General features: G+C 39.2%; 1 protein-coding gene and 1 long non-coding RNA gene across 10 annotated transcripts in view; one reads left to right on the forward strand and one right to left on the reverse strand.

Moving 5' to 3' along the window:
- Positions 1-24,799, forward strand: part of tfeb (transcription factor EB) — a 34,920-nt gene that overhangs the window by 3,504 nt on the left and 6,617 nt on the right. For 2 of the 9 annotated variants that reach the window (XR_009790104.1, XM_061784598.1), the window contains exons 1-7: positions 13,735-14,699; positions 15,259-15,363; positions 15,525-15,692; positions 19,908-20,006; positions 20,096-20,284; positions 20,982-21,071; positions 24,303-24,420. Coding sequence is in view for 8 of the 9 variants with exons in the window: in XM_061784598.1 (XP_061640582.1) it covers positions 14,529-14,699; positions 15,259-15,363; positions 15,525-15,692; positions 19,908-20,006; positions 20,096-20,284; positions 20,982-21,071; positions 24,303-24,420 (940 nt within the window). In the remaining variant the exon portion in view is untranslated. Of the gene's footprint in view, positions 1-6,223; positions 6,382-8,259; positions 8,332-13,226; positions 14,700-15,258; positions 15,364-15,524; positions 15,693-19,907; positions 20,007-20,095; positions 20,285-20,981; positions 21,072-24,302; positions 24,421-24,799 lie in introns of those variants that run through there. The other 7 variants (XM_061784604.1, XM_061784602.1, XM_061784606.1 and 4 more) reach the window with 7 other exon arrangements.
- LOC133483411 (uncharacterized) lies at positions 22,099-22,948 on the reverse strand. The gene is made up of 3 exons (XR_009790105.1): positions 22,845-22,948; positions 22,382-22,500; positions 22,099-22,238 (listed from the first exon to the last, which is right to left on the reverse strand). It is a non-coding gene; the product is annotated as an uncharacterized LOC133483411 (long non-coding RNA).

A 24,799-nucleotide genomic window follows, 5' to 3' on the forward strand; every position in this document is an offset into this window, starting at 1 on the left:
TTAGACTAATAGAAAGTCTTTTCTTTACAGCATACAGCAGAATCAGCTCTTTTGATATGGTCCACTGATGATTCATGCCGGTGTGTTGCTATGTCAGACAGGAACTACTTAGTTTTCACTTATCATATCATGTGCCACACACTAACTCAAGCAATTTCTACTGGATTGGCTGAGATGACATTCTATGAATATTCATTGAACGCCATTACTGAAAACCACGTGCAACCTCATGTTGCCATAAAGACCACGTTGCAATGTAATGATTAGGTGTACCATTATTATTACCAATAAGATGATAAAGACACGTTTCTGGAAATGGTGATCATGCATCACCCATTAGTAATTCTTAAAACAGTAACTGTGTCAATGAGTGAGTGATTCAGTCATTCAAAAATGTCTCCTTTTAATTGCAGAAACGCCCATGCTTTAAGAGGCTGTGTATCTGATCAGACACACAGATTATTCATCGTTTCAAGAGGGCAACACTGTCTTTATATTTAATGACAATTAACTCTCACGGCATTGAGGTACAAAGCAAAAGAGAGTGACTCGCATTAATTTTGTGCGACTCTTATCTGGCAACTGATCTTAGAAATACCTCCCATTCCATTTCGCTTTGCATGGTGACTCTCAGCCATGCAGAGAGAAATGCTGCAGGGTGGGTTTGCAGGTTCTTGCAAATGCTCTCTTTCTGACATTAGTTCACCTGTAGTTCTCCATTTGTTTACATAGTGTTAATGAATGGAAAAATGTTTTTGGGAGAAGAAACATCATGAAGTTTCGCTACTATTATTGGCACATCACTTTTTAGGTATGTTTTTGTTTTTGCTCTTGCTCTTATGGATTTGTCTATCAGAAATGTCCATAAAACGGCAATAAAATTCGAATTGATGTATTTGTGAGGATACAGCGGTACAGAAAATGGATAGATGGATGGTTAATAACATAACAGTTCACATTTAACCCATCATTAAATCCCGTTGTTGTGGATGAAATATCCCAGGGCAAGAATTAGAGAAAACAATTTAAACTGTACTTGAGCTTTGCAAGGGACCATTTGCCAAATAGTTGAGACTCAAACTTTCTTCTCTTGGCTTCATTGTTGCACCTATGACAAAAGCATAGTGGAACTGATCATAATCCATTCAGCACATTGGTCAACCTCTGATTTGTTCTAATTTCAAAACAGTTTTTAATATAATGGAAATAGAAATTATCAATTTCTGGTTCCTATTGTCATCATCCCAAAACCTTCACTATAACTGTAGTAACATTTAAAAGTAAAATTTTGACAAGTCTTAATTGAATTACAATGTAATTGTGAAAATTATGTATTCCTTTATTTACAGGTGCTTTGAAACGATTCACCTGAGCGAGCCGGAAGTGCTTTTACCTGGTTTGCCAAATGCGGAAGTAGTTTGTGCATACACCAAATTGAGAACAGATTTTCATTTGTAATGCCGATCTGGCAGTGTTAAAACAAAAACTTGGTCCTCCAAAATGAATGGCGAAGGTATAATAGGAAGGTGACTTACTTCGCAGTTCTATTTTTTTTAACATTCTTCATTGTCACACAAGTGTAAAAAGAAGTGGAGAAGGAACTACTACTAAGACGTCAAAATAATGCAATAATGTACATTAACCTTGATAAAAAGATGACATAAAGTGCATCCATTAAGTATTTAAATTAGGGGTTTCAGTTCACGACTGCAGATTTGTTTTAATCGACACTAAAGGGATGAAAGTGGAGTTGATGTCGATGAGTTGCCGATGTCATTGATATTTTCTTTAGTACAGTACTATAATTATATTTAAAAAAATAAAATAAAATAAAAAAAATCAGAGGGGGAGGAAATGCTTTGGAATGATCTATTTTTTGGGGGAAATGGACAGCCCATACACCAAATTTACACAGAACATTAGAACACGAGCATTGATGTGGGCTGGGTAAATGTTTGCCTGCTGTTGCGTGATGGTATTTCCAGCCAGAGAAAAAAAAAATTCTCTCGCTTGGTATGCTTGCCACTGCGACAGCCAGGTAACATTTGGACAACCTGGCCAAATCAGGAAACCTGTCCTTGTTCTGGGCCCACTACAAGCAGTGAGTTCTGCTTGGTGGGAATTTACAGTGTTTACAAATAATCACGGACCTCTTTGGATGCGGTGGAATAATTCTTCGCTCTCCTTCCACTTTAATAGTGTGGGCTAAAAAAATAAATCAAAATCCTGCTCCAGCCTGCCAGACAACATGATTTTTGTTGTCGTTGCAAATTTATTAAAGTGAAAACAAACTAATAAATTACATGTACATGTCAGTATTTACAGCCCTTGATCACTATTTTATTGATGCACTTTTGGCAGCAATTACAGCTTCAAATCTTTTCTCTGATGCCTCAAGCTAGCCACTTCAGGTTGTTGTCCTGCTGAAAGATGAACTGTTGCTGCAGTCTGAGGCCAAGAGTGCTCTGGATCAGATTGTCAACCAGGATGTCTCTGTACATTGCTGTGTTCATCTTTTCCTCAATCCTGACTAGTTTCCCAGTTCTTGTCACTGAAAAACCCACAGTACCCTGCTGCTGTCCCCATGCTTCACTGTCGTGATGGTATCGGTCGTCCATCAGTATCATCTGGCAGGTGTTCAATGTGTCTCATCAGAACAGAGAATTTTGTGTGTTGTGGTCTGAGAGTCCTTTAGGTGTCTATGGGTGACTGAGTTTAGAGCATACATTTCCTGAAAGCCTTGGTCGATCTGTACAATGTGAGGCATTTAAATTTTAAGGTTCCGCTGTATCGCTTTTAACTGTACACTATGTACCACAAAATGCAGTCGAAGCATAGTAACAGCCCAACTCACACTAATGGAGTATATAATGTACTTGACGTTTGGCATATGTCAACATGCAGTTTCTCAGTGAAGAAATTTATGCTTTTTTTTAATGATTGAATGTGCATTAAATGTGACACGTCTCAAGGGTTCAAGTGTAAACCCTTTATTCTGTGTATTTACTACTACTGGTCAGTCAATAGCAAAGCCAAGTGTGGTCACCACATGCCAACTCAACCATTTGACACAGTGCTAAAATGTCAGTCTATACATGTCGAATTTGTGTTCCTCCTCTTAGCATCCATGGTGATAACAGCTCGGAGTGGAAAGTGGCCCCGGCCCTCCCTGCTCCCGAAAAAAAGGGGCATGGATTCTATTTATATATGTGTGATGGATCCATTGTCAAAAGAGTATTTGACTGTCTTGGTCAGTAATGATTTCTCTGGCTCCACTTTCCTTTTAGGATTGACTGGTCTTGACAGGAATGCAGGTTTCCCAGCCAATAAACTGAGGGCCTGGAGGGGTCCTGCCCCTGGACCAAAATAACCCTGTAAATACACTGCGGGCACTATGAGAACTGGAATTGGCCCAGCTGATGAATGCTTTGTGAACAAACAAGGCATGTTTGTCAGCCGGGTACTGCTGAACCATACAGGCCTACAAATGTTGGCCTTTGTTGTGATAGGCACCAACCACTCGTAGAGGGGCACTTTGATACCAATGTTTTTGTGCATTCATGGAAACAAATACTATAGGCAGGTTACATACAGTTATGTTGTAAATTCTTTTTTATTCTATTTTATTTAATTTTTATTAAGCATGCCATTCAAATAACCATCTTTCACAGATGTTCTATAATAGCAGATGGTGATAATTTCTTAAAACACTTTTTAATCAAAACTGAGTAAAATAGTATTTTTTTTTTCCAGACATTTATTTGTAACTTTTAATAGATTTTTGGCCCAACGTGTTTCTTTGTTACTCAACATGTTACCACAAGAATGTTCCCTTATAGCAAAATACTGTCACTTGATTCAGATGCAGATTGGGTTGCTTTTGGGGCTTTTTAAAAAAATAATAAATTATTTATTTATTTATTTTTAAGCAGTAATGTATATGGGTATGCTGAATATTTCACTGTGCATGTCCATACCGACTTGTCTGTTTTGTTTATAAGGGTGGTCAGGCCTGGACAGGAGAAGGAAACATTCTGGATATACAATATACGCAGACTTGGAAAATTATTCATCTGTCCATTTTCTATGCTGTTATTGTCATTAGGGTCACAAGTTAGCTAGCTGACTTCAGGCGAGAGGCGGGGTACACCCTAGACTGGTTGCCAGCAGAGCACATATAGACAAACAGTTATTCAAACTCACAACTATGGACAATTTTCGTCTTCAATTAATGTGACATGTATGTCTTCATAATGTGGGAGAAAGCCAGAGTATCCGGATAAAACCCACGCAAGAATAGTGAGAACGTGCAAACTCCACATAAGAGCTTGGATATGAACCCCCAACCTCAGAATTATGAGGCGGATGTTCTGACCTTTCTACCACCTGATTGACACAACATAGATTTTTGTCATTGCATTGTTGTCAAAATTAATGTAAAATATATAGAATTTATCAATAGATATCCAAAATTTGAATAATATTCCTAATCTCTTTTTTAATACTACTGATACTAGTTTGTCGAGTGTCTCATCATTTGCAGTGCCTGATGTTTCCTTGAAGAGGAATATCATATTACTCGTATTTGTTCATTTTAGAGCTGTTGTAAGAAAGTTGGTAACTAGTTTCCACGTACTGTGCTGTCCTGCAGAGATTTTCTGTAGCCCTATAGTCCAATCACTAAAAGCCACTTCATAAAATGTCGTCTGATCTTCATCTGAGTCACTGCAATAGACAAATGCAGTTTTCTTTAAAAATAATACCACACAAAATATTTTTTCCATGTTTTTACTTAAAACAACATGGAAATGTCACATCGTAGGGAGGAAAAAATATGTCAACCTTTTGGATTTAATAACTGGTTGAGCCTCTTTTGTCATAACCTCAACCAAATGTTTCCTTTAGTTGCAGATCAGACCCCCCACATGTTGGACCATTCCGCTTTACAAAACTCTTTCAGTTCAGTTGACTCTGACTTGGCCACTCCAGAGGATGTATTTACTTCTTTTGAAGCCATTAATTTGTTGATTTACTCTTGCATTTTGGTTATTGTCGTGTTGCATTACCCATTCTCTGTTAAGCTTCAATTGGCAGACAGACAGATGCTGGTGTGCCTTCCCCATTTTCCTCCAAACGTAGCATTGTGCGGTCTTTCCAAACAACTCAACTTTCATTTCATCTGTCCACACAATAGTTTGCCATGAGCATCCATGGTGTCCTCCAATAACATCCATTCGTTAAATGTTTTTGCTACTGTAAATTTGTCAACAGAGATGTTTGCATGGGCCCGAGATTTCTGTAAGTCTTTAGCTGACTTTCTAGGATTTTTCTTCACCTCCTTGAGCATTCTGCGCTGTGCTTTTGCAGTTATTTTTACAGGAGGGTTACGCCAGTAGAGACATTGCTTTTGCAGACAGTCTGCTTTACCATGGACTGGTGAACATCAATGCTTTTAAAGAAAAATTTTCCAGCTTCATGCAAGTTAACAATTCTCAATTTTAGGTATTCTGGGAGCTGTTTAGTGCGTGGAATGGTGCTTATCAAGCAATACTTACAAAATCAAAACAGGTGTGTGTTTGTGTGTGTGTGTGTATACGTGTTTTTAATAGGGCAGGGCTGCTTTAACAAACACCTCCAATGTCGTCACATCGATTGGACTCTAGGTTGGTTGACTCCGATTACTTCTTGGGTAAGGCATTAGCCTAATTGTTCACATACGTTTCCCATCCCTCAGTGTGAATGTTTACATGGTGTGTACAATTTACAACACACATGAAAACATGTAACTGTTTGTATGGTACGAGTTGAAGTAGACTGTCTATCACGTCGCATTTTAGGACCGAGTTATTAAAAAAAAAAATAATAATAATCCCTTCAAATTGTATCACGTACCTTCTTGTAATTTTATTTTTCACAAAAATTCTCAACTCTAAAATTTACAAGAATTTTAATTAAATAAATCTGGTGATTCACTGCCCTATATTGTATAACTAAATGTATTCTTAATTATGTAAGGTGGGTATACATCAAGGAACAGGGCTGAAGTTTCCACTGCAGAAAGAAGAGGAAAAAAACATTGGAGATGCATTTGTTTAGACAACGTTCCTCTTGTTTTTGCTTGACTCCATCTATCAGACTAATTTAGGGGAATAGTACGAGTGGGAGGAGGAAGCTGAGCCGGCGTTTAGAGAGAGGGGCGAACAAGATGATGAATAGTGACTGTAACTCCGCCAGTTCCGAAGGGGTGGCATCACAACCATTGAACTTGTTTTTTTGTAAGCAGTAGTTTTACGAGGCTCTGCAAGCAAAGTGTATCTGTGGCACGTGGAGGAGCAGCTTTCACATGGACTTGTTGATTTTGAGATAGTTGGAGAATTGCCGGTAAGAATTTGAGCTCCTACATTCTGCAGGTGACAAGAAAGTTGATTTTGTGGTTCTACTAGTGACATAAAGTTAACTGGACAACAGAAACACGTCTAGAAACTACGATATGATCACCCAGCATTATTTAGCAAAGATTGATTGCTATGTGGAGCTATATAATTGTGTTAAAAATTACCACTACTCCCTGAGAATATGTATTTTTTCAGATACAGTACTGTATAGTTTTTTGCTCCCAAGTATATAATATGTGTTAATAACTGTTTTTGCTGCAACAAGTTGTATAGCTTATGATCTGAGTGTGAATACCTGTGTAAAAAGTGTTCTCTAAATGATTTATGTCCAACCAGTTTGGTTAAGCATAAGGAATGGTTGTTTTCATTTTCGGGATTCAAATTAAACACAATTCTCTTTAAACCTTAGTCAAAAAGAGAAGAGAATACCAACCTTACCTGTTCCAAAATTTATATTGAAAAGTTCTCCTAATGTTTTTTGAAAAAAAGCACGAAAACGTTGGTTGTTTTCCCGTGTTGTCTGGAGAGGAAATTGCTTCACCTCTGACAACAGTTGGAGTTGTGATAACTGAAGTGAGAAAAGGGAAGTGATGCACTGTGTTTTGTTGATTGTGCTCATCTTTAGTCTTTGCAGTTTCTTTTCGGACCTAATGTTTATACATTCACTCATGGTGGACTAAATATAGACATTTGTTTTGTATTGTGACAATGTGATTCACTCATAATGTCGGCAGTTTTAATCCAATTTATGGTGGCCTTCAGAACGTTAGTTACTTAGCATTTATGCTCATCTTGATGATTAATGTGAAAGTGTACAGCAATTTGTTACATTAGGCAGGTGCTTTAAGTAGCTGTAGAGACCATTGTGCAACATGTTCAAATGTATACTGAGCCCCTTTTATGCTTAACTCAATACTTTTTTATTAGAAGAGCTTCATACTGTATATGCTTTATATTTGAACATGCTCTGTTCACACGTATCAGTGTATGCAGATACTCTGTTCAAAACCACGGTCTGTTGATTTCGTTCTTCCACTGCTTAGTCTTCAAGTGTTATTCTGCGGGTTGTGCACCTGTTATGTTCTCCCTGTGAACATGTCACTCATTCACATTGGTTTTGCCAATCTGTGGTCTTGCATTTGCTCTACTATCCTTTCATTAACGCCAGCAGTTTTCAAAGTGCAAAGGTTTTGAGCTGTGCATCACCTGGGAGGGCACCAGGGGACTTAAGACATGGCAAAACAAATAAAAATAAAAATAAATAAATATTCTAAGCTAACCTCAGTGTGAAGGCAACATGCTGCATTTTTTTGTTCCTATGGGGATAGAGGAGAGCGGAAAGCTTCAGAACAGAAAATCAGTTTGTTAACAAAAGCTTATTTTAAAAGGATTTCCATATGATTTTGTGTCATTAATGCAAAAGTACTTTATGGTGAGCAGCTACAAATTAATTTAATATCAGAGCGACGGCGATGGTGTTGTTAAAATTTGATTATTCAATTAGGGCTAGTTTCTGTATTTAAAGTTGATCTTAATTCAGGTACCCTGCAATTTCACTGTCAGTGTTGGAAAATGTTGGGCTGAGCACAATAGTGTTTTTTTTAATACCAATTTCAAAATCTTTAAGTGGACACCACACAGTTGCATCAACAGCAATAGCTTTTGTATAATACTGACCATGTGTATACTGTATCTGGCAGGCCCAAGTTATTTATGTTCTCTGAAGGGGTGCTCAATGTGCCACAAAATCAACGATTCATACCATTTGCATTTTGTAACCAAGCACCTTTTGTCTTTTTTGTCTATTTGTTCATGTTTCATCTCATCAACACTATCCTCCATCGTCACCATCATCATGATTCAGCTTCCAGACATGTAGTCAACAGCAGAAGCAGAGCGTATTCCTGTTTGCAAACTATTTTTCCTCTCAAACAAGGTAATTATGCATACAGTAGGTCTGCACAATGTGAGTTAGATTACTTTGTAGTGAAACTCATTAAGTCTAGAATTACCATTTGACCTCACCCACTCTAGCAGTCATTCTTCGTAGCACCTGCATGTTCCCAATGCTGATAATCCCTCATACCTGTATTATATTTATTTACAAGCTTTAGTTCACATTAGTGGATGCCAACAGAATAGCGGGCTTGTTTGTACAGTATAAAAAGGAGCTGTGTGTCTGTCTGTCTTCATCCAGAATGTTTGGTGTGTTCTTGTCACCAAGGGCTATGGTTGTTTGTGTTTGTGAGTTCATATTTGCCGTCCCAGCCGAGTCACCTAATTGTACCAAACATAACCTGTAACTGAAGACACTATCTGTCATGCTCATAGGCTCACCTCAAGCCACACACAAACACGGACATGTGCACAACACTAAGACAAGAAACCATGCATGGTTCTAAGGAATGTTGCAACGTGTTCCTAAAAAGACAAACAGAGAAAGCGAGCATGTTATTTTAGCCCTTACTCATACTGTGTGTTTGTGCAGTAAGGCTGATTGACTGCAATGTTACATTTGTGTTTTTGGGAGAATATTGGACTCAGACCTGAAATATTTTCTGAAACTAATTGGCAATTATTATGAATGCATACTTTTACAGTTTGTTTGGTAACTTTATTTGTACCCGAGGGTAGATTTGGTTGCAGTGAGCTGGATGCTCACACATACAGAGACATCATTTAACCATAAATAAAATAAAAGGCATAACATGACATAACATTGACAACAATGCTTCAGACATAAAAACATGGCTAAAACAAAACATTGAAATGCTCATATTTCTTATTGAGAGAGTGCACCTCTGTGTCTGTTAATGTCTGTGCACTAATTCTTTTTACCCCTGTGCCTTTGGCTGCCTAAAGCCCTTCCTTGGCATTGGACACGTCTAAAAATACACACTCTTATTAACGCCATATACAAACAAGTGCCATGGCCCCACACTGCCCCCAAGTGTGTTTCTGTGCACACTTTCAATTGTGTGCTATGTATTTGTTGGATTGAAGTAAAGCACTCCCTGCAATATGTCAATGTTTTAATGGCGTCCATGGTTTGCACACCACTATTGACATGCATGTCGGTGACTAATCTGTAGAGTTGACCTCCGAGGCCGGCTTCCTCCGCGCAGTGTCTTCCCACTGGCACTCGGTGTTTGAAGCGCCGGGCCCTGTGACATCAGAGGGTCAGACACACAATAGTCCTGCTGTCCCTGCACTGCGTCACAAATGCCTGCTTCCCCCGGTGGATGCTTGGCAATGGGAAGGCCAGTGTGGGATGTTATACTGCCTGGTAGCCATGTGTCACCATATGAGGTCAGAAAGTGATAGCCTACTCGTGTGCGTGTGTGTGTGTGGCACACTACAAATGTTGCATATCATGGCTTAGTCATAGCTGGAAACTATACACCAGTTACATAATGTGTGTTTGACAGCAGGCCTGTGGAATGTAAATGTTGCCATCACGATATCAGCTTTCAGGAGCAGTTGTGGTGTTACGTCACAACTGATTTGCAACAGACTGGTATTCATATGTTTTCATATAAAATTACTAAAATTCATTGTCACATGTCAAGTGACATCAAATCTTTTTGTCTAGAAAATTATATATATTTTCTTCCAATTAAGCTTTGCAATTGTTTTATATTTTATTAACTCTAAGCACAACGTTGAAGGTGAGTGTTTATGGTTTGTTAGTTGGTTAGTTAGTTTCTGAGCAGGATTCTTCAAAAAGGCTATCTCAAATTACCAAGAAATTTAGTGGAGAAACCTTTGGTGACAATTTTTGGTGCAAATCCCGCCAGTGGAGCTGCAGTAAAAAAAAAAAAAAAAAAAAAATATATATATATATATATATATATTGTTGTGTATGGCAGCTTTGTTTATGTGTACCGGCAACAACTGTACAGCAAAGCAGAGTGTTTACAGCTCCTCAGAAATAAAAATGGAATGAAAACAATACATGGTACCGTCCAGATGCCGAGATGTATTGGGGGAAGTTGTGACTGAAAAAAGGGAAATTACTGTATGTGGCTTTACAGTTAAACAAAATATGATTAACACCCTGGCTAACGTTTGAGTTAAGGTTAATTTTTGTTTGGGGAATGGGTATCTTCTGGCTTGAAATGACACGAGAAAGTGGCAAAAGAGTTGTTTTACAGATATTTATGGTCATATTATACTGTATTTCTGTTATAAAGGATCCTGGTAACTTCTATCATCTAAAGGATTCTGTTCTCGTGTCAGTTTAGAACACTGAATACCTGTATTGTGAGCGTATGCATAATTTTGTACACCTTTTTGTCAAACTGTAAAAAAACTAGCAAATACAGTATATCCATCCATTTTGCCTTCATTAAACATCCATCCATCCATCCATCCATCCATCCATCCATCGATATTCTGAGCCGCTTCTCCTCACTTGGGTCGCGGGCGTGCTGGAGCCTAACCCAGCTCTCATCGGGCAGGAAGCAGGGTACACCCAGAACTGGTTGCTTCATTAAACAACTCAACTTTATTTGTATAGCACTTTCACGACAACCACAGCGATAGCAAAGTGTTGTACATAAAACAGACGAAAATAATGAAAATACTGATTTAATTTATTTACTCTTTCCTAATTAAAATATAGAAGAGCTCCATTTACATTAGCATTTAGCATAGAGTAGGTGCAGTTTTATTCCCTCTTGTTGCACGTTGTGTGAAGCTGTTAGAGGAGCAAGATCAAGTCTGATAAGTCTCCATTGACTGGTATGAGATGTTGAAATTGTAATCTCGCGATCGGCGCATGCATTACGTCACTCTCGTTTGCCCACAAGCTGAAAGTAAACAAGTAATTGTATTTGTCTAATAGCCGATAGTTTGTCTGTTGGTCAGTAAGATGCATACAGAAATATTGTTTCAATTTTCCTGTCCCATTTAGTCATCTATCTCGCTTCACTTCATTTTAGTGCCAGGTCTCATCCCTCACCATATCTCCTCCGGGACGCATTTGGCTCCACGTTGTGGGGCGAAGCGCCTCGCGGTTGTAAATCCTCATGGTTGTAGCATCGCAGACAAGTGGCGACTTTGCATAGCTCAATAAAAATGGGGCTGTTTTAAACATGCTGCCAGTGGAAGGCGCAAAACAACAAGCACTGATATTTTCTGCCAAAGATCGCCAGTCATTCACAGGGCACCTATAGACAAACAACCATTAGCAGTCACAGTCTGCCCGTTTCTCTCTCAGACTAACACGAAGGTGCTAATGCATGCGTTTATCTCCTCTAATTGATCAAACTACTGCAATGCCCTGCTCTCCGGTCTTCCCAAAAAGAGCATCTCTACTCTACAACTGCTTCAGAACTTAGCTGCTCGTGTGCTGATGAAGACCAGAGGGCTGAAGCACATTACACCAGTTGTAAGATCGCTGCATCGGCTCTCCGTGTGCTTCATGATCGATTTGAAGGTTCTTTTACTAAATTGGGCCATTATATTTATCTAATATGCTTTTATCAGATCAACCCTTGCGGGTCCTGAGGTGCTTTGGCACCAGCCTTTTAATTATTCCAAAAACTAGACCAAAAACCTACAGAGAGGCTGCATTCAGCCATTATAGCCCGCACCTCTGGAACAGGAATCAGGAATGCAAAGACTATTGAGTCCTTTAAAAGGGGGCTCAAGAATCACCTGTTTGGTTTAGCTTTTAACTGATTTCTTTATTATTTATGTAGCTTTTAACTGATTTCTTTATTATCTATTGAGGCATTTATCTACTCAATTTGCTTATTCATGTATCGATTTATTTTTATCCTGCTTTATTGTATCTCCTATTGTCCTTCAGTTTTATCCTATTGTCTTTTAGTCTTTTTAGGTTTTACTCCAGTGTCTCCTTATGGGAGCCTCCACTCTGGGAGGTGTGTTCAGTCTGCCCAAAGGGATGTCATCGTACGTTTTCCGCGGAGTGGGGGGCCTGGGGAGCCCAGCACAATGTGGGGAGTCCTCCCCCGGTCTACCGTAATTGTAGTGGTCTGTGTGGTTGTGGGCTGTGGCTCCCACAGGTTGTCTTTGCTCACCCAGGATCCTCAGTTGCTTTCCATGTCTCTATACTATTAGTCAAAAGGTGCTGTGTTTGTGTGTGCGTGTTCTTATGGGTGTCTTTGTGTTTATATGTGAGGATGGGAGGGGTGGGATCTTGTATATTTGCTACTAATATAATTGTCAGTCTTTCTCTGTGAAGCACTTTTGGTTACTTTTTTGATGTACTGTATGAAAAGTGCTATATAAATACAATTTCACTGATTGATTGATTCACACCTATGGACAATTTTTTGAGTCTTCAATTAATCAAAGAAGCATGTTTTTAGAATGTGGAAGGAAGCTGGATTACCTGGAGAAAAAAATGTCAGCACACGGAGAACATGCAAACACAGAACCTGTTAACTGAGGCAGACATGATGACCATAATATCCCTTCACATAACATGCCATTTTAATGGTCCTTTCCACTTTCTTGTGTCATTGCCAGCAGATACACATTCAAACAATAAAAAATTGTTTAGTTACAGAATTTGGACAGGGTATTAATCATTTTGGGCTTTGCTATAGTGTGTAATTCAGAGACATTTCATAGCTTTAGTTCAGATGTCCAAGTAGATTACATCCATCCATCCATCCATTTTCTTTACCGGTTATCACCACTTGGGTCGCGTGCGTGCTGGAGCCTATCCCAGCTATCTTCGGGTGGGAGGGGTGTACAGCCTGAACTGGCCGCCAGCCAATTGCAGGGCACATAGAAACAAACAACCATTCGCACTCACATTCACACCTATAGGGAATTTAGAGTCCTCAATCAACCTAGATTACCTTACATGTTTTAAATTATTTTGAACAAAAACATAAAGACTTGCATATCAGAGTTAGAAATGACCCCATTTTTGTCAGATTGTATATTCCACCATTACAGCATTCTACCTCTTTTCTATTTATATGCTTCTTGAAAACATCTATATCCAGTTTCCTAGTGTCATTCGGCCTCTGAGGGGCTTTGAGTGTGATCACATTTCCAATTTAGTTTTTTGTGTTTGAATGTGAGTGTTTCAATTTGTCGTTCTGCATGGGTGTATGTTTTTCATGTGGGCGATCCAACGGGCACAAAGCGGGCAGTGTATGCCCCCTCTGGTGCTGAAATGTACACTTTGGACAACAGGCAGCTTCAGCCTTTCTCAATAGGAGCTGCCCTTCTTATTGTACCTCACGCACAAAGACCTTTTCTCTCTCTCTGTGTCTCTTTCCCCTCTGTCTTTCTTCCCTTCGTGACCAAGAACGGCCAATGTCTGAGTCTGGCTCTGGTTGGTGGTTTGGAACCTCATGTGACTGCTTCTGTGGTTCTCAAAACAACACAGAGACACGGAAAAGGAAGTAGAACCCATCAGTCACTTCCCAACACACCTTTTGTTGACTCCAGATGAGCTTAGTCATGCAGCGAATGAGCACATGTCATTGCAGAAGGGGAACTGGGACTCCCCACTGAATGTTTGTATGTGCATGTTGCAAGACTGTGTATGCGTGAGAGAAAACAGAAGAAGCTGCTGTAAAGAGGTCAGGGTGTTCCCCATTATCCACTTGCTTACATGACCAGAGTCAGCATGTGTTGCAATACACGTTTTATCATCCTAGTACCGATGATCAGCGTCATCGTCATTATCATCATTTTGAGATCAATTCTTTTTTGATACTTTGAAGTCAAACATGATCAGGATCTTTGAAAATAGTGCGAGACAGTCAATTAGTGCTGGAAAGACAAATCCATCCGAATATTTTCTTTTGCAAGAGGCGGCGAGTACACCCTGGAATGAATGCCAGCCAATCGCATGGCATACGAACAACCACCACCATCACACTCACGTTCAAACCTATGGACACACCTAATTTAGAGTCTTCAATTAACCTAACAAGCAGGTTTTTGGAATGTGGCTTTGTAGCTGGAGTACCTGTACCCACACAAGCACAGGGAGAACATGTAAATATTTGAAACCAAAAACTCAAAACTGTGAGACAGATCTGCTTACCACAATAACATTACACTGGCCAGGAAATTATTCATCATTCTAAAAAGAAATGAGAAAAAAGGAAATGAAACTTTTGGCTGGGTATTGGTCATATGCGATGCCACATGATTTGTTTCGGGGAATACTCAAGGTCTAAAACATCCATCCATCCATTTTCTGTACCGCTTATCGTCACTAGGGTCGCGGGCGTGCCGGAGCCTATCCTAGCTATCTTTGGACGAGAGGCGGGGTACACCCTGAACTGGTCGCCTGCCAATCTCAAGGTCTAAAACAGTTTTTTTTTTTTGCAAATATTGCAGTTTGGAAATTATTATATTTAGTACAGAAAACACAGTAATCCACCCCAATCCGCATTAGTCTCATAGGGCAACTATCAGATGAAAAGGTATAATACAATATTTTTTGTACTCTTTTTACCAATTTCTTGTACTGTGTAATATTACAATGTGGCCAAAAGGGCAAATTAAACAAACAAAATAAAATTGAGCAAAAAGCCATATTGATAAAAACATTGCACATTTTCCCCTCTCCTCGTCTCTTCTAACCTTTCCATATCAATTAGGCTTGTGTACAAAGACTATCATATTCCGCCAAATAGTGACGGAGTCATTTATTTGAAAGAGGCATCTATTTGACAAAACATATGCACTTGCTTCTTAGCTCTAAGACAATGCTAAGTCTTTTTTGTTTGTTTGTGCATGCTTCTTAGGGATGCTACAGAATGCAGCATGCAATTATTGCCTTCCAGCCTACATGTCTGCAGTGGAAACTACCCATATTAGCTTGCTATTAATTATTTTTTTAACCTGCATTTCATCACAGCTTCCTCTACCTCTCGGACTGGACTTCGGTGCGTTGACTTCGTCTCGCCCTCCCCTGCCCCCTCGCCCCCCAGCAATGGCCTCACGCATTGGTCTGCGTATGCAGGTAAAAGACATGAGCATCGTTTGTCACCCATTGTTATTGTTGTTGTCCACTTTTTAGAAGCTTGAGGGTAAGTAGAAACAAACTGTAAGAAGGGATTACCTTGTAATTTTGCAGTTATTAATGCTTTATTGCTCAGTGATTGTACGTATTTATTTCTTCAGCTAATGCGAGACCAGCTGCAGCAGGAGGAGCAGCGCGAGCGGCAACAGCAGCAAAATGCTGCCCTGCAATACATGCAGCACCACATGGCTGGACCACCTGCCCCCACTGCAGCCATCAGCGCCCCCCAGAACTACCAAAGCATGCAGGTGCCCGTGGAGGTTCTTAAGGTAAGTAGTACTCCAGCATATGATCATTTTAATTGGAGATATATTAACCCACACTCTAATTAATACAGCTCTTTAAATAATCATAAAAAAAAAAAAAAAAAACATGACTTATTTGACTGACATACAGTTAACCCAGAAAGTCAGAATTCGGTCCCTTTCGCCCATGAACACTGGTATTCCGTTGGATTCAATTTATTTACTGTGGTCTGTGAGACAAAGAATAATCAGCAAATGCATCTTGCATGTACACGTTAATGAACCCAGGTTACATACAATAAATGAGTGTGTTTAAATTATGTAACACAAATGCCACTTTCACAACTCTCATCAATAGTATTAGCTACCATAGTAGCCAAAGAACACACTCGCACAAACTGATGTGACGTCATACGTGCAAACAAATACGTGCAGTAGCACTTTAAACAAACGCTATACATGTAAGTCATTAAACTCATCTTCTGGGATTTACAATAATAAGTGTTAGAGAATACAGGAAATTTGTAACGGTAAACTATTAGTAGCTGCATTGAGATAGAAGCAAAAAAAAACTTTCTTTGACAGATGAAAAAATACCATCAATAAATTAAACCTAACAACAACAAGATGCCACAAGATGGTGCAAAAGTAATAACCTTTATTGCTTTGGCCTAAGCACAAAAAGACCAAATAGGCAAGTTTTTCAACGACAAATGGAACATTGCTTTCTCAAAATGATCTGCGAATTTGTGAATGCGGAAGTTAAGATAATAAGCCGTTACTTTATTTACAACCCCAATTCCAATGAAGTTGGGACATTGTGTTAAACATAAAACGATTTGCAAATCATGTTCAACCTATATTTAATTGAATACACTACAGAGACGGCGGCACGGTGACCGACTGGTTAGAGCGTCAGCCTCACAGTTCTGTGGACTAGGGTTCAATCCCTGGTCCCGCCTGTGTGGAGTTTACATGTTCTCCCCGTGCCTGCTTGGGTTTTGCGTGAGAAAATAGTCGAACAGTTTAAGGACAGTTCCTTAACGTACAATTGCAAGGAATTTAGGGATTTCATCATCTACGGTCCATAATATCATCAAAAGGTTCAGAGAATCTGGCGAAATCACTGCATGTATGCGGCAAGGCCAAAAATCAACATTGAATGCCCGTAACCTTCGATCCCTCAGGTGGCACTGCATCAAAAACCGACATCAATGTGTCAAGGATATCACCACATGGGCTCAGGAACACGTCAGAAAACCAATATCAGTAAATATTACAAAGTGGTGCAAAGTGGAAAAGTGTTCTGTGGTCCGATGAGTCCACATTTCAAATTGTTTTTGGAAATGGTGGACGTCGTGTCCTCCGGGCCAAAGAGGAAAAGAACCATCCGGACTGTTTTGGACGCAAAGTTCAAAAGCCAGCATCTGTGATGGTATGGGGCTGTGTTAGTGACAATGGTAACTTACACATCTGTGAAGGCACCATTAATGCTAAAAGGTACATACAGGTTTTGGAGAAACATATGCTGCCATCCAAGCAATGTCTTTTTCATGGACACCCCTGCTTATTTCAGCAAGACAATGCCAAACCACATTCTGCACGTGTTACAACAGCGTGGCTTCGTAGTAAAAGAGTGTGGGTACTAGACTGGCCTGCCTGCAGTCCAGACCTGTCTCCCATTGAAAATGTGTGGCGCATTTTGAAACGTAAAATACGACAACGGAGACCCCGGACTGTTGAACAGCTGAAGCTGTACATCAAGCAAGAATGGAAAGAATTCCACCTACAAAGCTTCAACAATTAGTATCCTCAGTTCCCAAACATTTATTGAATGTTGTTAAAAGAAAAGGTGATGTAACACAGTGGTAAACATGACCCTGTCCCAGCTTTTTTGGAACATGTTGCAGCCATAAAATTCTAAGTTAATAATTATTTGCTAAAAGCAATAACGTTTATCAGTTTGAACATTAAATATCTTGTCTTTGTAGTGTATTCAATTAAATATAGGTTGAACATGATTTGCAAATCATTGTATTCTGTTTTTATTTGTTTAACACAACATCCCAACTTCATTGGAATTGGGGTTGTATTTATGTATTTATTTATTTATTTATTAAAAAATGACTTATTATTTTTGTTGTTCATATTTTGTTTTGGCAATAGCAGTATTTTGGCTTTTCTGTTTCTTTATTTCCTACAGTAATGTTTACAGTTTTTGTTTTATCTCACATTTGTATGTATTCCCTGCCCCTGAACAGTGCAGTGAAGTGAAGTGTTTTGTTTTGCAGACAGCTTAAAGTTCTTCAAGCTCTTTAGTTGCCATAAATGCTGATTCAGCATTTAACATAAGTCTGATAGCTTAATGCTAACATACAATGGGAAACCCAAATAAATGTGTTAAAGTAAATTAGCATTGGTTTTAGATATTTTAAACCATCAAACAACTGTTTGAACTAAATGGCAATAACACATACTGTAAATGGCATTACTGTTAGACCACTGTTACAGTTTATCCATTTCATTTTTTGTTTGAATCCTGTGATTGCAGTACTGTCCAATATTTAATTTAAACTATGTGATGTGTGTTTGGGCATTAAAGAAGAAAATGAAGTTTGTTGTTATTTAAAATTTGTGGAATAACGATATGGACATGACCATGACTATGTGGGATAAAAGGATCTACTGTGTTAGTTACTGTTTTTTTGTTTTTTTATGTTACTGGGAATGATGTGAGACACCAAATAGATGGTGGCGAATACGTCAGTCACACGTCTCAGAGAGCAGAGTCTCTAAGGCCTAATACACACCAAGCAACATAGCCCAGTGTGACTAACAACACAATCACGAAAAAATACTGTCAGTGACACAACCGCACACCCTTGCTGCAACAGAAAAACTGCGAAACCTGTTGTTCTTATCGCAAAACAAAGTTTTGATGCGTCACATTTTATTGTACTACTGTGTGTGTGTGTGTGTGTGTATATATATATATATATATATATATATATACACACACATACATATTATAATAATACAAAGAGAGAAAACCGGTGACAAATAAAGAAGAGTGTGGATATTTTTCTCATCGGCTGCACTTTTGTATTTCGGTGACAGAGTATCCACGCTTTGCCATTTTACTTTTTAGCCACAGGTATATATGAAAAAATTAATATAGGTAAGTATTTTTGTAAAACACATGATATAACGTTAGCATTGGGCAGAAACCTTGCATCAAAACCATCAGCTTTCAAGTCACCAAAAAAAAAACCCAGCAGGTTTGTTAAGGCATTAACATTGCATCGTCAAACAGAGCAAGCCATTTTCAACCCTTTATATTAGTCAATAAATTCTAAAAATGACATACCCATGCAAGGGATTGACCAATGGTATCGATTTGTGAAAAAAATGAAATTGTCCAAATTTGGACAATTCAGCTCGACGGCAGCGTTATCTAGACTGTATGTGCCAGATGGATCTGAGTTCTCTCTCTCTCGATATATATATATATATATATATATACACACACACACACAAATAATATATGAAATAAAGCTAATGGTAATAAAGCTTATGAAAAGTAGTCACAGAACCCTGCACACCACTCAGCTTCACCGCTTTGTGTGTGCCAAACCTGAGTGGGTGGGGTGGGGCCAAATCAAGGACAGATTTGGAACAAAGCATGTGGTGGAACAGCAGACTGAAGAAGGACGCAGATGTGTTGATAAGAGTCGTTATACATGTTTGGCAATGTAGGTAGTCAGACAGTGACTGAGAAGACTCAAGTGACGTTTCCCCTGATTCCAAAGATACTTTTGTGCCCGTTGATGGTGTGTCTGAATACGGTATCTATATATGTCCATGTGCTTCTATGCCTGTGTGCAGTCTAAGGTATTTGAAAGTTCAAAAGGTGTGTTTACTGTATATGTATTGCTGGGAAGACTTTTTACAAGGTTCTGGGTCTGTTGGATTATTTCTTTTCCACCAGCAGTGAATGACTAATGTACTCTACTTTCTAACCCAAAATTTATTTGTTCTTGCAAACATGAAGACTGATTGAATTTACTCATCGTACAAAAGGGGAATGACAAACTATGATGTGTTTCAAAAAGTGTACAACTCATGATCTATTCAGCATCTTGTGTTCCCCATAACTGTGAATTTGTAATTTGTAAATCCAGTCAAACTAAAAAGATATTAATAAGAGACCTTAGAGTTGTGCTTTGCTTCCTAATGCAGGTACAGACCCACCTTGAGAATCCTACAGACTACCACATCCGTCAGTCTCGGAGGCAGCAGGTGAAAGAATACCTCTCCACTACCTATGCCACCAAACAGGTATCTGTCCATTACCATCCTTTATCACTACTGTTAGACTGTTCTGTAGGCAGTCACACATCCACTCTTCTTCTTCCCTCTGTCTTGAGATGGTCCACGCTGTAGCAGGGCCAATGCCACCATCTCCCCCTGCAGCCATTGGGCCTACAGGGAGTTCGGCGTCTCTACCCCCGCCCCTCCACTCTCCACACAGGCGCACTGAGCAGCTCATGACTGGCAACAGTGCACCCAACAGCCCAATGGCCATGCTCAACATTGGCTCCAGCCAGGAGCAAGAGGTAGTGGATTCGACAGCACGGTGTACACCTCTAAACATTTGTTCTAGGTCATGTCAAATAGTATAGTTTACAAGAACCACATTGAACATAATATTGCTGAAATATGGCTTCATTGCATGCATATAACATTATGAGGATTGAATATTATCCCCATTATCGTCAACATTTTATGAAGCATCGTAATGATTTAATTGGCCTTGGATAAGCTGAAGCGGCATTGTAAAAGCTATTCGGGTCGCGCGCACAGTAGGTGAATAAATGTGTTGACTAACTGAGGCTGACACTGGCTTTCATTGAAGTTTAAATGCTTCATTATGGCCTTGTAGCGGCAATTACGACTTAACAAGTGACAGAGAAACAATTTACCATGCCAAGGCCCTTTGAACCTTGCAGACTTTGACCAAAACCTCTCATACCGTAGCTCTCAGCCTCTGTTTTGTCAGATTTATTGAGAGGAAATAGTCTAAGCAGTTAGCCTCCATGGACAACTCATCTTTTAAGTCGACTCTAGACTGAAACATGCGCCTGCAGGTGAGTTCACCTAAAGGCCTCGACATGTAAACTGGTGTCAGCGACTTCAGTAGAAGAGAATTTAGTGTGCGCAAATGTGGCTCAGATGCACAATTTGTCTTAGTTAGACATTATGCGCTATTGTAGTACTCAAATAGCAAGTTTTACCATGTTTTTTTTTCTTCAGATGGATGAGGTCATTGATGACATCATCAGCATGCAGTCCAGTTACGATGATATTCAGGCCTACGTAGACCCCGTACAGATGCCCAACACAGTAAGTCGGGCTAAAAAGGACGAGTGAATGAACATTCTGAATGACGCTCAATGGACAAACGTATTGACACAAACGTCTTAATCAATTCATTAATCAATTAGTGCAGAGTTCATCTACAATGATTTGTTTTCTCAGAATTTTAATTCATCATCTCACCCTGACATATTGGAAATGTCCTTGCTTGCAGCTTGGTAGTAATCCAATTATTTTGGATAAACGGGGAAAATTTCCCAAAGACACACTTGAAAATGTTGAAGAAAATCTTCTCAGAAGACTGGAAGCTGTTATAGATTCATAGCTTCCATTTTAATTTCCTGTATGTGTAATAACCAGGTGTAAGGAATCCTGACCATTTAGTATCTGTTATTAATTAATGTTACAATCCAAGCACAATGATTTAGATCCATCATATGCAATTATATCAAATTATGACACATTAATGTGCTATTCTAGTGAACTGTTCGACTTTACCCCTTAATTAATTATTGTAGTATTTCTTTCATACCAAATGTTGTTCCATGTGATAACACGTTCGGGATTTGTATTATTTCTTTATTTAAATAATCGATTGATTTATTTTTAAGAGAGGTAAAAAAAATACTAATAATGCTAATGATGACAATGGTGTTCAAGTAATTTCAAGCAGTTAACGTTAAGTTTTTTAATAAAAATGTGATTTTGTCATTGCGACTGAAAATTCCAAGTGTTTATCACATTTATGCTTTTTATTTTTTGTGTCTGGACCCAAGAAACAATTTATGATGTCATGATACACAAGCATCTTGCGTAAACGCACAATGGTTTTATTGATTTGAACATGCTGAGCAAGGTTATGCACAAACCCAACAAAAACATGTCAATTGGAGACGGGGGGAGGGCCAAAATAAGAATTAACAATTAAACTGCCAGCAGTTAGAGTTAAACTTGTTTACAAGATATTTGGAAAAAAGGAGGAGGAGGAGGGGAGGTGCACAAAAGCAGGGAGGAGGGAAGGGGGTGAGGGCAATTTGAGCAAAGGGAAAACAGGCTGAAAGTCCAGTTAGGGGAAAGTTCACTCTTGTTTGGTGGTGGGTAGAGGATTATCTCAACGAAAGATTGGATCATTGCTACTGAGGTCAGTGTCCCAGCACTGTCTGCCTTGGAGCGAGGAGGAAGGACCCCTCCGACCTTGCAAGGATGAAGGAGATGAGTAACACGTATGCCATTGTGGAAGTTATTGAAGGAGAACAAATTCAGTTGGTAAGATGCTGACGTGCTATTTTACCAAGTATCAGTTGTGATCAGTGTTGGTGGAGTTGCTTGGTACTTACTGTTCTTGGCGAAAGACTGAGACCAACATGGTGCCTTCTTTAACTCCCAGCCTCAGGTCGCTGATTACATGCGGATGCACATGGAGTGTGGGGGTGGAAGGCTTTTTTCGGTTGTCTCTCTGCGATACATGGCATGACTGTTGTTTGATTTAATCTCACTACAGTGTGGCGCATTGGTGGTTTAAAATTTCCTCTGACCTCTGATTGGTTTAAGTTGAGCACATTTGTCTGCGTACATTCGTGTGTCAATATGTGATCCAACAATCACAGCAATAGATTGATTAAATTAGGATATAGATTAACACTGATGCTGTCTGTGCACTGAATGAACTGTCACAAAAAGATGACTATTATGTAAGAATGTACTGTATATGTGTATATAAAAATATACATTAAAACACAGTTGAAGAAAAAGCTTTTCTTTTAGTCCCAACTGAAAAACCAACGAGTCAATCAAACTCACCTGCTAATCCTGATAGGGATTAAAGAGGCATACTCTTGGAATTCTTGGAATCTCAAAGTTTAGTAAGAGCCGGGAACACCGCTGAATACCAGGCACTTACTCTGGAATGATCGTTAACTGTCTGTGTACGTGTGGACTTGTGCACTAAGCACTGAGCCATACAGTGCCTCATTTTTCTTTTGGAATATGAAGTTCGGTGGCACAGAGTTTTAGCTGAAAAGCCGTTTGGAACTGGATGCGCATCTTAACTGTTAACATGCAAATTGACAAACTAAATAAAATAATTTGAATAGCATCTGGTTAATTTCATTATTTACATTTCAGAGCATGCATTTGCACACAGAGGAACCTGTGTTTGTTTGTGTGCAAATGTGTGTGCGTGCGTGCGTGTGATGTCTGAGCTCGCACAGTAGCCAGCAGATAATGTATCGCTTCCTTTGAACTTCTTTATCATTCAGGCCTCATTAGCGCTGCCCCGTTTGCCCTAATGCCAGGGAGTTAAACACGATAGGCAACCAGGTATTAAGAAGTAAATCAATAAAAGAATAAATTTAAAAGGTAATCAGTTTTTTTTTTTTTAGTAGTTCGCACAAAGCTAAATCACATCTTTTTAGTGTTCGTGTTGAAGTGCAACCTTTATGAGTGTGTTTGGAAGGGGGCTGCACACGGCCGAGGAGAGAATAAAGCTATAGAAACTGATAAAATACTGGCAAGCGGATGACAGTCAATCATTGCTGTATGCCTGTCAGGTAGTCCTTAGGTGTGATATTATTACTTTATCCTCAGCTATCTGTTCTTCACAGCGCACTACACATGGACACTGACTTTACAAAGGTACTTAAGTGGGGATGTGAGGCCGTAAATGAGTCGTCTTGGAACCGTAGAGACATAATCTGGAGTTACGCCCTTTTGACCTTTGTTTGACTTTTACATTTTTATGATTGATTTTATGTGAGATTACGTTTAGGAAGGAGTTATGCCATTATGTGCATTATAATATTGAGCAGTAGCTCCCTTTAATCCAAGGCACGTATTTTACATTAGGAAAAACTCATGGCACACATGCCAATAAAAATGCGATAAAAAAGTGGATACACACGTTAAATGGCGTCTAGCGGAAGAGCATTCAATTGTTCTGCCTGTCACTATATGTCGTTGGCATAGATAGATGAACAAAGATACATTATTTGTGATTAATAAATAATTTTCAGACCAATTAAGTGAAATTCTGCAATTTTCCGCAGCACACCATGTCTCTCTCATGACACACTCATGTGCTCCGGCGCACTGGTTGGGAATCACTGCACTAGAGGTTTTCATGTTATGTAAGAGTGCTTATATTTAATTTCTTCATCATTCCCTCGGCTGTGTCAAGAAAGCCTGCTTATGTGTTAAGCTAGTGACACTTTTGATTCCTGGTCGTCTTATTGTTTTTGCGTGCATGTGCCTCCTCCCCAGCTCCCTCTGTCCAGCAGCCACCTGGATGTGTACACAGGTCCAGGCATGAAGGGGCCAGCCATTGCAATGACCAGCAACTCCTGTCCTGCCAACCTGACCATCAAACGAGAAATTTCAGGTGCAAACATTTTGCATAATTATTGATAAATGATTCATTTCCGTGAAGCCGCTATTTGTACGTAAAACAAACTTAAGCCATTAAATAGCAGACTTGTAGATGTACAGTGCAACCTCTAAGCTTCATTACTCTCTTCTGGGTCACTGGTCGACCACAGATGTGTTAGAATTTCACTTTTTCCATGGTCATACTCATTGAGACGCCATCATAAAATCTTTATGAACTGGACAGGCAATGTTTTATTAAGAAACATTTTAACATTGTAACCATACATACAAGTGTAAAAGAAGTCAACTACTATTAATGTTAACAAAACTGATGAAATACTCATACCTAAGGAGTAATACAAAGCTGATTTGTAAATGTCCTCAACTTTGTA

Source organism: Phyllopteryx taeniolatus, chromosome 9 (genome assembly GCF_024500385.1).
Source record: "Phyllopteryx taeniolatus isolate TA_2022b chromosome 9, UOR_Ptae_1.2, whole genome shotgun sequence".
NCBI classification, from domain to species: domain Eukaryota; kingdom Metazoa; phylum Chordata; class Actinopteri; order Syngnathiformes; family Syngnathidae; genus Phyllopteryx; species Phyllopteryx taeniolatus.